General features: G+C 39.5%; 1 protein-coding gene across 3 annotated transcripts in view; it reads left to right on the top strand.

Annotated features, from left to right (window-relative positions):
* Positions 1–13,578, top strand: part of LOC130909364 (rho GTPase-activating protein 23-like) — a 110,207-nt gene that overhangs the window by 44,084 nt on the left and 52,545 nt on the right. For all 3 annotated transcript variants that reach the window (XM_057825722.1, XM_057825723.1, XM_057825724.1), the window contains 2 exons: positions 12,285–12,476; positions 12,724–12,754. In XM_057825722.1, coding sequence (XP_057681705.1) covers positions 12,285–12,476; positions 12,724–12,754 — 223 coding nt within the window. The remainder of the gene's footprint in view (positions 1–12,284; positions 12,477–12,723; positions 12,755–13,578) is intronic.

The raw sequence follows: 13,578 nt of genomic DNA, 5'->3' as shown, positions 1-13,578 counted from the left end.
AGTGATATTTATCTAATTAATAACTAAATAACATTATTTTGGCAAACTGGTATCATATAAAGCAGTGTTTCCAAACCAGAGAGGTCAGTTAATGTTGGTTCACTTGCCTCCTCTTCCTAAACCGGTAGTCCACATCAGCCCCCTCCTCTTCATGGCCATTTCTCCAACTTCCAGATGAACCTGGTTCTGGGCTGGTACAGTTCATGTGTCGTCTTCCTCTTACGGGCATAGTTGAGGTTGAATGGTACAAAAAAATGATCAAAAAAAGGGAAAAATGGTGGGGGGGGAACACACTAGTGTCGGACTCGAAAAATCCAACCACTGCCACCAAATGTATTGGACCAAACATACATGAGACGAGGACTCTGGTGTTTCAACTTAGGTGAAAATTCAATTTAATAAACTCACAAAAGAAAACCAATTTAACAAAATGTCTTGGGCCCGACATAAAAGAGGTCAACATAACAAGAGGCTTCAACCAAAACTGACCTCCAGACCCATCTCTGGGGCTGCTTAAATAAGGACAGAATACTAACGGCCACGTAAGGGAGGTATGACAATTAACCAACATTGTCAACTTAAGCAACAATGGATAGAAAAATTAGATACATCAACTTCAAACAATAATCAACTAATGTGAATTTAAACAAACAGTGAAAAATATACCCCAAACTAGGCCTGAACGATATATCGTTTAAACATCGCCATCGCGATGTGCGCATGCGCAATAGTCCCATCGCAAGGACGTGCGATAGTTTTTTCATTTCATTTTTTTAAATCCACAAACGTTTGTTTTGAGGAAGGAGCGGGAAGGAGAGCGCACAGCCTCTCATCTCATTCCCTCCAACTCGCAGTCATCGGCTCCTCCCCCTCCCCTGCTACAGCGGAGTGGAGGGAGGAGGGGCCGAACAGCAGAGCGGAGGGAGGAGGGGCCGTTTTCAAAGTGAAAGCAAGCAACACGTTGAATAGGGAAGACTGTCTCCAAAAGGAGTTTTGGAAGTATTTTGGCTATCGACAAGAATATAAGGAACAAAAAACAGCCCTGTTGACAGTGCCTCGCCATGGTTGCCTCAACAAGAAGTAATCCGTCGAACATGTGGGACCATTTAAAACGCAGGTATCTATGCATTCCTGCTACGAGCTTCCCATCAGAGGCTTTTTAGTACAGGTGGGAACATTGTTACGTGCCAACGTTGTTGTCTCGAGCCTGCAATGGTGGATAAACTAGTAGTCTTGGCCAAAAACCTATGAGACCCAGTTGAGAATTGCTGAGCAAGGAAGGTGGACGATATGCAGACAAATACATAACACAGCTGCAGGAATGTCTTTTCTTCTTTTTATTCATGTGACAGCTATCAGGAAGGCAGGAAATTTGGGAGTTAAAATGGTTCTGTTATTCATCAGTTATTTGCTGTTATTCAGTTCAATTATTTACAAGTTCAATTGAGTTTCTGTTTCTTTTATATTTAAATTAATTGTAAATCGTATTTTTCAAATAACTATAGTACAGCTGCACATAAAGTTTTGATACTTAATATTTTTTAAATATTTTTACAACTTTGTTGCAGTTTTGCAGTTTTATATTGTTATATTTTGTGTAAACAACTCAGGGGACTAATGCACTTGCACTTTTATTTGACAGATTTAATATTTAAGTTCAAATATGTTGACAACTTTATTGTTTTACTGAGGTTTTTATTTATTGTTATAGTTTGTGAACAACTCTTATTTGTCATATTTAATATTTTTGTTCAACTATGTTTACAACTTTGTTGTTATTTTACAGAAGTTTTTATTTATTGTTATATTTTGTCAAAAACTTAGGGGACGAATGCACCTGCTCTTTTATTTGTCATTTAATGTATTTGCTGCTGTTGAAGTGTCAGATATTGTGTTCAATAAATTATCTATTTTGTGCAGACATTGCTTCCTGGATCCCTTCATAATAATACAGCAATCTTAATCATTCGCAAATGAAACGGTATTATATGAATACACTGTGGTCACGGTGTGTCATGCAAAGTATTTCCAAACAGCTATTCAAGTCATCTAGTGAAAATTTCTTTTTTTTTTTACTATCGCAATATAATATCGCAATATATTGCACACCTCAAAAAAATCGCAACAATAGTTTTTTCCAATATCGTTCAGGCCTACCCCAAACCATCATAATTAAATTAACTTACATACCCCCCCCCCCCCCCCAGAATGCTAGGTCTCAGATCTTAAAGACCTGTGGTCGTTTGCTCAAATTAGAAAATCAAAATCCAATAAACAATCAGACATATATTAAAAGTGTGCACCCATTAGAAAATAAATTGCCCCAAAAAATATCAGATAAATAATTAACGTAATCTTGAAACACTATATTGTGGTGGAAGTGTTAGCCATCACAGTATGCCATGGGAAATTATCTGCCAAGAAGTCACACACTTTATTATTCAGAGGGAAAATTTGTGATATTACGAGATTAAAGTCATAATATTACGACATCAAAGTCGTTTTTTTGCTTATTCTTACACTATGTGAACCGGAAGTTGTTTGATTTCACAGGCTTCGACTTTTGGCGACGTTTTGTATTGATGTCTGTGTGCTCTAGGCGTAATATTAGGTAACACTTATGAGAGTATGATTATTATTATTATTTTTTTTCTAATGCTAGATTTTTTTTATTTTTATTTTTTACAAAAGTTGTAGGTCTAAGGAGCTCTTTAACTTTGGTGACAGCCCTGAATTTGTTATACTGAAGGAAACTGATACGTCTTTTGAGCATCTCACATCTCATGTTTGCATATGACATAAATGTATTGCTCAATAATACGTGTTGTTATTGGCTTATTCCTCTTTCTTCCCATGTGCGAAATGTATGGGAGTTTTATTAACTTTAATTCAATCAGATTGCACCAAATTGGAGTTTTATATGTTGCTTGTTTTGATTGAGTGATCTCTACAGATTTCCACCATGCTTCAAAGTGTTTATGACCTGAAAAAGCATGTTTATTTCAGATTATACATGGTATTTTCATGCTCCTGAATGAAATAGACAGCGGTTTGGTTCCAGGCTACGACTGTTCACTGTCAAAGTACCCCTGGGCAAGGCACTGAACCCTAATTTGAAGCACCTTGCATGGCAGCAGCACCATTCTTTGGGGAACGTATGCGTGAACGGGTAAAAGTGTGCCAATGTAAAGTGCTTTGGGCATGGTAACCATGTAGGTAAATGCGCTATATACAATGTATCACAAAAGTGAGTACACCCCTCCCATTTCTGCAGATATTTAAGTATATTTTTTCATGGACACCACTGACAAAATGACACTTTGACACAATGAAAAGTAGTCAGTGTGCAGCTTATATAATACAGTTAATATAGTTTCCCCTCCAAATAACTCAAAATTTAGCCATTAATATCTAAACCCCTGGCAACAAAAGTGAGTACACCGCATGGAAACTACTCGCATTCCTAAAAGTCCAATTTGAGTACTGCTTGTCATTTTCCCTCCAAAATCCCAAGTGACTCGTTACAAGAGTGCTGTCAGCATTGCTGCAGAGATTGAAGAGGTGGGGGGGTCAGCCTCAAAGTGCTCAGACCATACGCCGCAGTCTACATCAAATTGGTGTGCATGGCTGTCACCCCAAGAGGAAGCCTCTTCCGAAGACGGTACACAAGAAAGCCTGCACGTCTCGTCAGACCATAGGACATGGTTCCAGTAATCAATGTGCTTTGTTGACATGTCTTCAGCAAACTGTTTGCGGGCTTTCTTGTGTACCGTCTTCAGAAGAGACTTCCTCTGGGGTGACAGCCATGCACACCAATTTGATGTAGAGTGCGGCATATGGTCTGAGCACTAACAGATGAAATTTATCAAATATAAACCTCGTTAGAAAGAAAAAATTAGTTTTACTTTACACTTGTAAAGATGAATTAAACAGGAATTTTCCCCAAATAACTTGTAAAAAGGGAGGCATGGTTCCAGTAATCCATGTGCTTTGTTGACATGTCTTCAGCAAACTGTTTGCGGGCTTTCTTGTGTACCGTCTTCAGAAGAGACTTCCTCCTGGGGTGACAGCCATGCACACCAATTTGATGTAGAGTGCTGCGTATGGTCTGAGCACTAACAGATGAAATTTATCAAATATAAACCTCGTTAGAAAGAAAAAAATTTGTTTTACTTTACACTTGTAAAGATGAATTAAACAGGAATTTTCCCCAAATAACTTATAAAAAGGGAGGCACGGAGGAAGAGTGGTTAGCATGCCAGTTCTGAGATCAAGGGCTCAAGCTTGGGTTCTGTGTGGATGTACCTTTTTATTTTTGGGGTACTATCTATAATTTAATCGTATATATTAGACTGACTTTTAAAGGTTCAGGAACCTTTTGCAGGTGCTTTGAATTACACATGCGGCATTTGTGTACAAAACTGAAGCTTTTCATATTCAATTTTTTTTAAGTTTCTGGTTATAATAAGGTGAAAAATCTTCAGAATCAGAAAAGTTAAGGGGAACTGCTTGAGATGCGGCATTACATGCAAACTGACATATACAATTTTGTTTGTTTAATCTTATATGTTAAATTGTCAAAATGAAACAACATTTACTTGATATTCAAATTTTTCGGGGAGTACTGTATATAATTTAATGTAATGTATCATTATTTTTCAGTGGTTTTATCTTATTTATGACAAAAAATTCCCCCCCAAAATGAAATGTGAATAATAAAATGATTGAACTCATTAAAACAGCTGTCTCCCAAAGCACTCATACAGTTCGAACATCTGTTTGTTTCAGGGGAGTTCGCGCCCATCAGTCCACTACAGAGTGGAATGTTTTGGGTTAAAATGCCAAAGTTAGAAAGTGGATTTCACCCCAATCCTCCGTCTTTGTGCAGAAAAAAGATTGTGAGCTTCGAGCGGCCGCGACACATGTACAAAGTGCCAGGAGCTTCAATGTTGGAGGTTTTAGTAGCGCTGTAAAACATTCAAATTCTTTCATTCTACATGTTCATTCACAGTTTACTGTATCTCTATACCCTCTATAGAGGGGTTGAGTTAATGCCGTTATTAAGTTTATCTGACAGCTTTATTTAAAAAAGTATATTTCGACCGGCCCAAACGTCAGGCCGGCCCACCGGAAAGTGTCCCGGTCCTCCCGATTAGCCACTTCGTGCCTGGTGTGTGCTGCAGGACACCGGTCGGTGAAGGCGACCGTTCCCGACCGCCTCATCATATTTTATATTCCATTTAGCCCAAGACTGTTATGTGTCATGAAAAAACCATTTATAATGTAGGCAGGGAATCAATACTTACAGTGGGGCAAATAAGTATTTAGTCAACCACTAATTGTGCAAGTTCTCCCACTTGAAAATATTAGAGAGGCCTGTAACTGTCAACATGGATAAACCTTAACCATGAGAGACAGAATGTGGGAAAAAAAAACAGAAAATCACATTGTTTGATTTTTAAAGAATTTATTTGCAAATCATGTGGGAAAATAAGTATTTGGTCAACACCAAAAGCTCATCTCCATACTTTGTTATGTACCCTTTGTTGGCAATAACGGAGGCCAAACGTTTTCTGTAACTCTAAACAAGCTTTTCACACACTGTTGCTGGTATTTTGGCCCATTCCTCCATGCAGATCTCCTCTAGAGCAGTGATGTTTTGGGGCTGTCGTTGAGCAACACAGACTTTCAACTCCCTCTACAGATTTTCTATGGGGTTGAGATCGGGACACTTTGCTCACCGTTCTTGTTATCATTTTGACGCCACGGTGTAAGATCTGACATGAAGCCCCAGATCGAGGGAGATTATCAGTGGTCTTGTATGCCTTCCATTTTCTAATAATTGCTCTCACAGTTGATTTCTTTACACCTAGCGTTTGACCTATTGCAGATTCAGTCTTCCCAGCCTGGTGCAGGTCTACAATTTTGTCTCTGGTGTCCTTCGACAGCTCTTTGGTCTTGGCCATAGTGAAGTTTGGAGTGTGACTGACTGAGGTTGGGGACAGGTGTCTTTTATACCGATAATGAGTTAAAACAGGTACCATTAAAACAGTTAACGAGTGGAGCCTCGTTAGACCTCGTTAGAAGAATTTAGACCTCATTGACAGCCAGAAATCTTGCTTGTTTGTAGGTGACCAAATACTTATTTTCCACTCTAATTTGGAAATAAATTCTTTAAAAATCAAACAATCTGATTTTCTTTTTTTTTTCCACAATCTGTCTCTCATTGTTGAGGTGTACCTATGTTAACAACTACAGGCCTCTCTAATCTTTTCAAGTAGGAGAACTTGCACAATTGGTGGTTGACTAAATACTTATTTGCCCCACTGTATACAAAGAATATCTGGTAATAATATTGGAGTAGAGAGACAAAACAATGATGACATTTTGTGTTGCCCATGCTGTCTGCTCTGGTGTCCGGGAAGAAAGACTCGGGTTTGTTGTCTCTACGTTTTTTTTCTGGGATTTTTTTTTTTTTTTGCTATTCTTAAAGTCTACCCAGAAGTTACTAGCAATCAGTATCTCCCAGTTATAGCTCATTTACCAAACAAAACAGCCGAGGTGAAGACTTACTGACCAGAAAAGACAAGTGGCTCTGCTTTAGACTGTCCAGTGTTTTAAGAGGACGCTGCCGAATGAAATGGACCGCTTGGATGTGTGTGAAAGCGATGGATAATTTTTTTTTAATCCGGCGCCATGAAAATGAGTGACATCCGGCCAGAGTCTGGATTGAGGAAGAAGGTGAATGTGATGTCAGCGGACTATTTTCACAATATAGCAATTATTATAGTATGCAGACGGACTGCGGATTCAGCTGATTTTGAGGAATTAATTCGTATATTTTTTGCGTCACGCCAGCCCAATGTGTTGCAGGCTTTTGTTGCTACACCAGGTAGAGTGGTGTGAGCCTTTTTGGATTTCCAAAGGATCCTGTTCACCGCGAAGAATGGGCAAAAAGAGTCCGACAATCTACAAACCATTGGACAGATGAGGAAGTGAATCAGCTACGTGTTTTATGTTATGTCAAATACTGGGATCATGGCAAATGTTTTAATAAGGAAGTGGCTTGAATTTTGTGGGTGACAATGCTCCCTGTTCACCGTAAAGGCCATAAAGGCGTGCCCGCCTATAGAGCGCTTTCTTCGTCTTGGGCCCGTGGAGACCCCGCTCTCGTCTCCGGTTCTCAATTGTGTCGAGAGTTCCACCCTCCTCGGTCCTCTTCGCGTGTCCGCCTATAGACCGCTATCCTCAGGTTGGGCCCGATGAGCCCCGGCTCTCGTCTACAGTTCTCGATTGTGTCGAGATTTCCAGCCCCCTCGGCCCTCTTCTCGTGCCCGCCTAGAGAGTGCTATACTCGGCTTGGGCTCGGGCAGCCACGCATTCCAACATCGGTCGGTTTGTCCAATAAGAATTTTTAGCGTTCATTCCTCTCTGCGTCCCCGGCAACAAGCACTGCCTGCCTGCCGGGGCCGCAGCAGAACAACGAGCCGAAACTTGCTTGCCACCGGGGGCTGGCCAATTGGTGAAGACAATCTCACCAATTAGGGGGTAGTTTTGTGTGATTTTTCATTTTTTTAAGGCGAGGAAGAGACTTGGACGAGCCGCTTGGTTCGGGTTAGCATGTCGCCTAGCTCTCACGCCTCCTGTTTTGTTTCCGCTCTTTCCTCCGTCTCCGAAGCCGGGGCAGGGAAATGACAAAAGCCGGACTAACTCCGTTGAAGGAGGTTTTAGAAGACGGCAGTTTTGACCATTATGCAGTAATTTGGCCCTGTCGTTCTGAATAAATGCATTTTTAATCTTTAATATTCCATTTATCACAACACTCTTATTTGTCATGACATACAATTTTTTTTAGCAATTGGGGAAAAAAATATTTAGATAAAAAGATTAATCTGTAAAAATATTGAAGAGAGAAAAACAATGATGACATTTTGCTGCTCTACGTATGTCGCATTTTTTTGTTCTGAATCATCCTCCATTTGGCTGAATTCTAAATCAGCTGAAATCGTTACTCTACTGACGTCATCGCCCATATGGCGGCGCCAGAGCGCCATAATGACAGGAGTCGCTCAACGGCAGATTGAAAAACTCATTTCTCGTCATCAGCACTTTGCCAAATTGTTGTTTATATTCGAATCATCTCGAAATCTGATTTTAATTTCACATAATAATGCTATGTAAGATTTTTTTTCATGGTGTCACAGGCCCTTTAAAGGCTAAAGCAGCATTGTATATTCTCTCTTGCCAAGAAAAGAAAACAAATCTTACTGTGTTTCCAAACAAGCAAGATGGAGTGCAGCCTAGCTCTAGACTCAAACCTAAACTCTGGTGGGGAGAGGCGCAGAACATCTCACATGAGTGACACAACCCAAGCATTGCAAAGATGCAAGCTGACGTACTCCACGTACAATATGAAAATGTCAAACATTGTGAACATATGAGAGAAACCATGTCACATTTTGGTCACGTCGTGTCGTCAGACAAAAACTGACATTTGTCTCATTATGTGCTAGTCTCCCATGTCACGTTTTTATCTCTTCTTAGTGACGTCATCATCATGGAAAAAAAATGTTCATCGACAAAATATTTTCATTATTGTCATTGTTGACGAAAACAACAACTGGCCAGAAGTCAAGTCACCAAACATAAGTTGCTACAATAGATAAAAATCACCAAAAATAGAAGCTCGATTTTTCGCTAGTCATTTTTAACAAAGCATGTGTCGCTAGGACGATTATGAAAGTTAATTGAAAATGCCTCCCGCAGATGTTAATAAAACAAGATCACTGATTTGCTGATTTTGCTGTCAATTAAAACGGGATTCAGCCTCAGACACATCATCGAGTCATCATGCAGGGAATCAAGAGGGTCTGGGCTAGCTGAGCCCCTCCCTCTGCCCATTGACCCCTAGAGACGCACAGCGTCCGATGGGCGGGATAAACCCAGCCTTTAGCCAATGACTCGTCTCGTTTCACTTTAGTGAAACAATGCACTATCAGCTACTTTAGCTGCTGTAGGAAAGTTAACATATTTTTGAGGTAAAAATACTATCAAGCTTTTCTTGAGCGTTAAAGAGTTCATTTCTCTTCTTGTTTTTTTTTTTATTTTTAATTTTGATTGATTGAACACGTTTATTTCGAATACTTAATACATAAGTAGGTACCGATAAACGGTGACAATAATGAAATAAAAAAAAAAGAAAAAACAAAATATGAGTATTCGAAAAGGAGTGAGAAGTAAAAACTTATTGACTCCCACCCCTTGTCCTTAAGTCTTGACATATCAGTTCCATTCCTTACATTTAAATATATACATTCTTGTTTAACACATATACAATCTCACCATATAACCCTACATATGACCTATAGACCCTACCCACGTGACGTCACAACTCCGCTCTCCTGACTGGTGCCGCCCACTTGTCCGGCAACACATCGTGTTGACCTGTTACGGCTCCGTACATTACTCCTATTTACTCCTATGTTTTTCTGCTCGTTAACATTAATAATCAAAATGGTGAAGGCGTGTGTGGCGGTCGGTTGCAATAACAGAGAAGATAGACGGAGAAGACAGAGAGACTTGAAGTTCTACCGGATTCCGAGAGACCCGGAGAGAAGAGAGCGAGATGGGCTGCTGCAATTCGACGAGAAAACTGGGCTCCAAACGATTACCACAGATTATGTAGCAGTCATTTTATATCTGGTAAGATGCATTTAATATATATTTAGAGGGTTTTGGGCTGACAACCACAATTAAGATCATTGCTAGGCTAATCGCCGACAACATACACGTATGTATGTAGTGAGTGCTATCGCTAAACCATATAAACATTAAAAGCCCTAGCTCCATTGACAAATGACATGAAATACATTAGACTTGACAGTGGATGTTAGCAAGAACAAAAGATTTTGAATTGAAAATTTCGTAACTCACCTTCCGAGCACAAGATTCCTGCCGAATTTTCGTGTACGAGGACCTGTTTCACCCAACCAGCAACGTAGCATTTATAAGCCTCCAAGCTCTTAAAGTTTTTCAAACTTTCGTGAGAATAGGCTGATTTTGTGTGGACAAGATAGTTGTAAATATCAGGGTCAGGCAGAGACGGTGAAGGCAGCCGGTCAAAAATCATCGACTTAGGCATCAAATATGGATCTGGCGACTGTATAGAACGAAGCTTTTCCACATAACGCCTTTTATGCAACACATCCAGTGAGTTTACATCCAGTGACGTCGGTGGGTAGGCATAGACCCTACCCACCGACGTCACAAAACCACGTGCTCGCAGTGTGGTTCCGCCCACTTGTCCGTCATTTTGTCTCTGTATTAGCATTGTTTTCAATTGATCGAGGAATTTAAAATGCATTTCATGGAAGACCCGGTGTTTTCTGATGCCGTAAACTCACTGGATGTGTTGCATAAAAGGCGTTATGTGGAAAAGCTTTGTTCTATACAGTCGCCAGATCCATATTTGATGCCCAAATCGATGTTTTTCGACCCACTGTCTTTGCCCTGTCTGCCTGACATCTGCTACGCTGATATTTACAATTATCTTGTCCACACAAAATCAGCCTATTCCCACGAAAATTTGAAAAACTTCAAGAGCTTGGAGGCTTATAAATACTTCGTTGCTGGTTGGGTGAAACAGGTCCTCGTTCGGCAGGAATCTATCTTGTGCTTGGAAAGGTGAGTTACGAAATTTTCAATTCAAAATCTTTTGTTATTGCTAACATCCACTGTCAAGTCTAATGTATTTCATGTCGTTTGTCAATGGAGTTAAGGCTTTTAATGTTTATATGGTTTAGCGATAGCACTCTCACTACATACATACGTGTATGTTGTCGGCGATTAGCCTAGCAATGATCTTAATTGTGTTTATTTGTCAGCCCCGTAGCCGAGGCCAGTTTCTTTCACTTGGTACCAGTTAAATATTATTCAAAAAATAACGATGGTGGAAGAAAGGGAAGTCACAAACATCTTGAATTTGAAACTATGTCGTAATACGTCGTATGTTGTCGGCGATTAGCCTCGCAATGATCTTAATTGTGGTTATTTGTCAGCTCCGTAGACGAGGCCAGTTTCTTTCACTTGGTACCAGCTAAATATTATTCAAAAAATAACGATGGTGGAAGAAAGGGAAGTCACAAACATCTTGAATTTGAAACTATGTCGTACTACGTCGTATGTTGTCGGCGATTAGCCTCGCAATGATCTTAATTGTGGTTATTTGCCAGCCCAAAACCCTCTAAGTATATCTTAAATGCATCTTACCGGATATAAAATGACTACTACATAGTCTGTGGTGATTTTTTGGTGCCCAGTTTTCACGTCGAATTGCAGCCGTCCATTTCGCTCTCCTCTTTGGATCCCTCGGAATACGGTAAAACTTCAAGTCTCTCCTTCCATCTTCTCTGTTAGTGCAACCAACAGCCACACACGCCTTCACCATTTTGATTATTAATGTTAAGGAGCAGAAAAACACGCCGTAAATAGGAGAAATGTACGTTGCCGTAACAGGTTAACACTATGTTTTGACGGACAAGTGGGCGGTACCATTCAGGAGAGCGGAGCTGTGACGTCTCATGGGTAGGGTCTATACACAAATGTTGCAAAAGCCCAGTCCATTAAACAGCCCAGAAAACATAAATAAATGAATAAATGACAGTAATGTCCGATATCCCAATAACCACAACACCCTAGTTGTTATCCATATTTCCATCACCCTTATATTTTTTGAAAATCATATCTTTATAGTTTCTTAAATTGTCCAATATTTATGAAACTGTATGAAGATATGATTTTCAAAAAATATCATCACAAATTATGTGATGAATATGAAATTATCTTACCTCTGATTACACATTCCTCCGCTTACGAAAGCAGCGACAGCGATATAATAGGAGTGTGATTAAGGTTCATAAAATCTTTCCATTTTTTCTTCACAAATGTATCAAATACATCATCAACTTGGGGGAGGCATCATGCCTAAATCAATATTGAGGTCTAAAGAACTTTGTGCGTGATCAGTGATGATCTGGTTGGATTATTTTTTTGTATCATATTGTGGATAGAAGAATAATTTGTCAGAAAGAAGTCAATTCTAGATCAGGAACCATGGACTAAAGAGTGAAAAGTGTATTCCCTTTTTGTTGAGTTTTTTTTCCTTCTCCAAGCCTCACTTTGTGAAGCTTGTGATTGTTTGGTGATTTTTGAATTGGAGCGATCTACTTTTAAAACAAGCTGTTCGTGACGTAACAATGTGGTAATTACTTTGTTCCTTATGGTAGGCTCAAGGACCAAAGGATAACATGGTGTCATCAAACGAGAATAGTCACCGACCTCTATCATCTGGTGATTTGGAGGGCATGTCATGGCGTGGCCTTCAGACCATTTACCTCCATAAGAACTTGCAGGGATTTGGTTTCACTCTGCGCCACTTCATAGTCTATCCGCCGAAATCTTACCTCCACGGCTCCAAGGTAACCCGATTGCTTTCTCTTCCACTTCCAAATTAGATGCAACGCTAATGAGACACGAATTATACATATATTTTTTTCCATTTTAATGGAATGTTTTAGGTTTGTCGTAGTTGTTGCTTGCAGTGACAATTTTCATTAAAATAAAATAAAAAAATAGCAACAAAATTGGTCTCATCAAACCATGTAAATATGTCAACATTAATACAGTCAATGCATCCTCATCTAAACTGCTCTGTTCTTCCTAAAGGATGAAGAGAATGGAAATTCAATTAAGAAATGTGAGTGCCATTTATTTTATTTTTTTCAATATCTTTTTAATGAAATATTTTAATTAAAGAAAGATATTTAAATCTGCAAATTTTGAATGCTTCCAGATGGCTATTCAGCGGCATAGACTATTATCCAACCCAGTCTCATTCCCACATTATTATTATTAAAGATCCATTTAATTCTATAGGAATGTATTGTCATATTGAAATGTAAACCTTGAATGAATGGTATCCGCACTTTATAAAAAACATTTTTAAAAATAATTTTTACTAGAAGCACAGAAGGCCCTTACCTGAAATTTTAAGGGCACAAATAGAAAATTTAGGGGCGCACAATGTAAATTGACTTGCAAAGTAAAAAACTGCCAAAATTGCACTCAATTTTTACGAGTGGAATATATACTTTGTGCTAAAGAAACTAATTTCTGGATTATTGACAACAACTGGATTAAAGGGTCATTCCAGAGTTGGAGCATATTTTATGTCCTAACCTTCAGGATTTAAAAATAATGAAGGGGCGACGGTGCTGCATGTGGTTCAGCGGGTCGTCCACTGGTTGAAGGATCAGGGGCTCGATTCATGTGCCCATTGTTATTGTATTCTTGAGGAAGATACCTCTCCCTATTTGAAAGGAGTGTGAGAACGAGTGGTCGGATAGTGGTCGGAAGGGCCGATGGTGCGGATTGGCTGCCTCACTTCTGTCCGACTGCCCCAGGGCAACTGTGGCTACAATAGTGGCTTACCACCATCGAGTTTGGAGTGAAAGAATAATGCAATATAAAGTGTATTTAAGTGTCCAAAAAAAGCGCTATATAAATCCAAGGCATTATTGC

This window comes from Corythoichthys intestinalis, chromosome 21 (assembly GCF_030265065.1).
Source record: "Corythoichthys intestinalis isolate RoL2023-P3 chromosome 21, ASM3026506v1, whole genome shotgun sequence".
In the NCBI taxonomy this organism is placed as follows: Eukaryota; Metazoa; Chordata; class Actinopteri; order Syngnathiformes; family Syngnathidae; genus Corythoichthys; species Corythoichthys intestinalis.
Note: the sequence above shows the minus strand (reverse complement) of the source record. Positions and strands in the feature narration are given on the sequence as shown.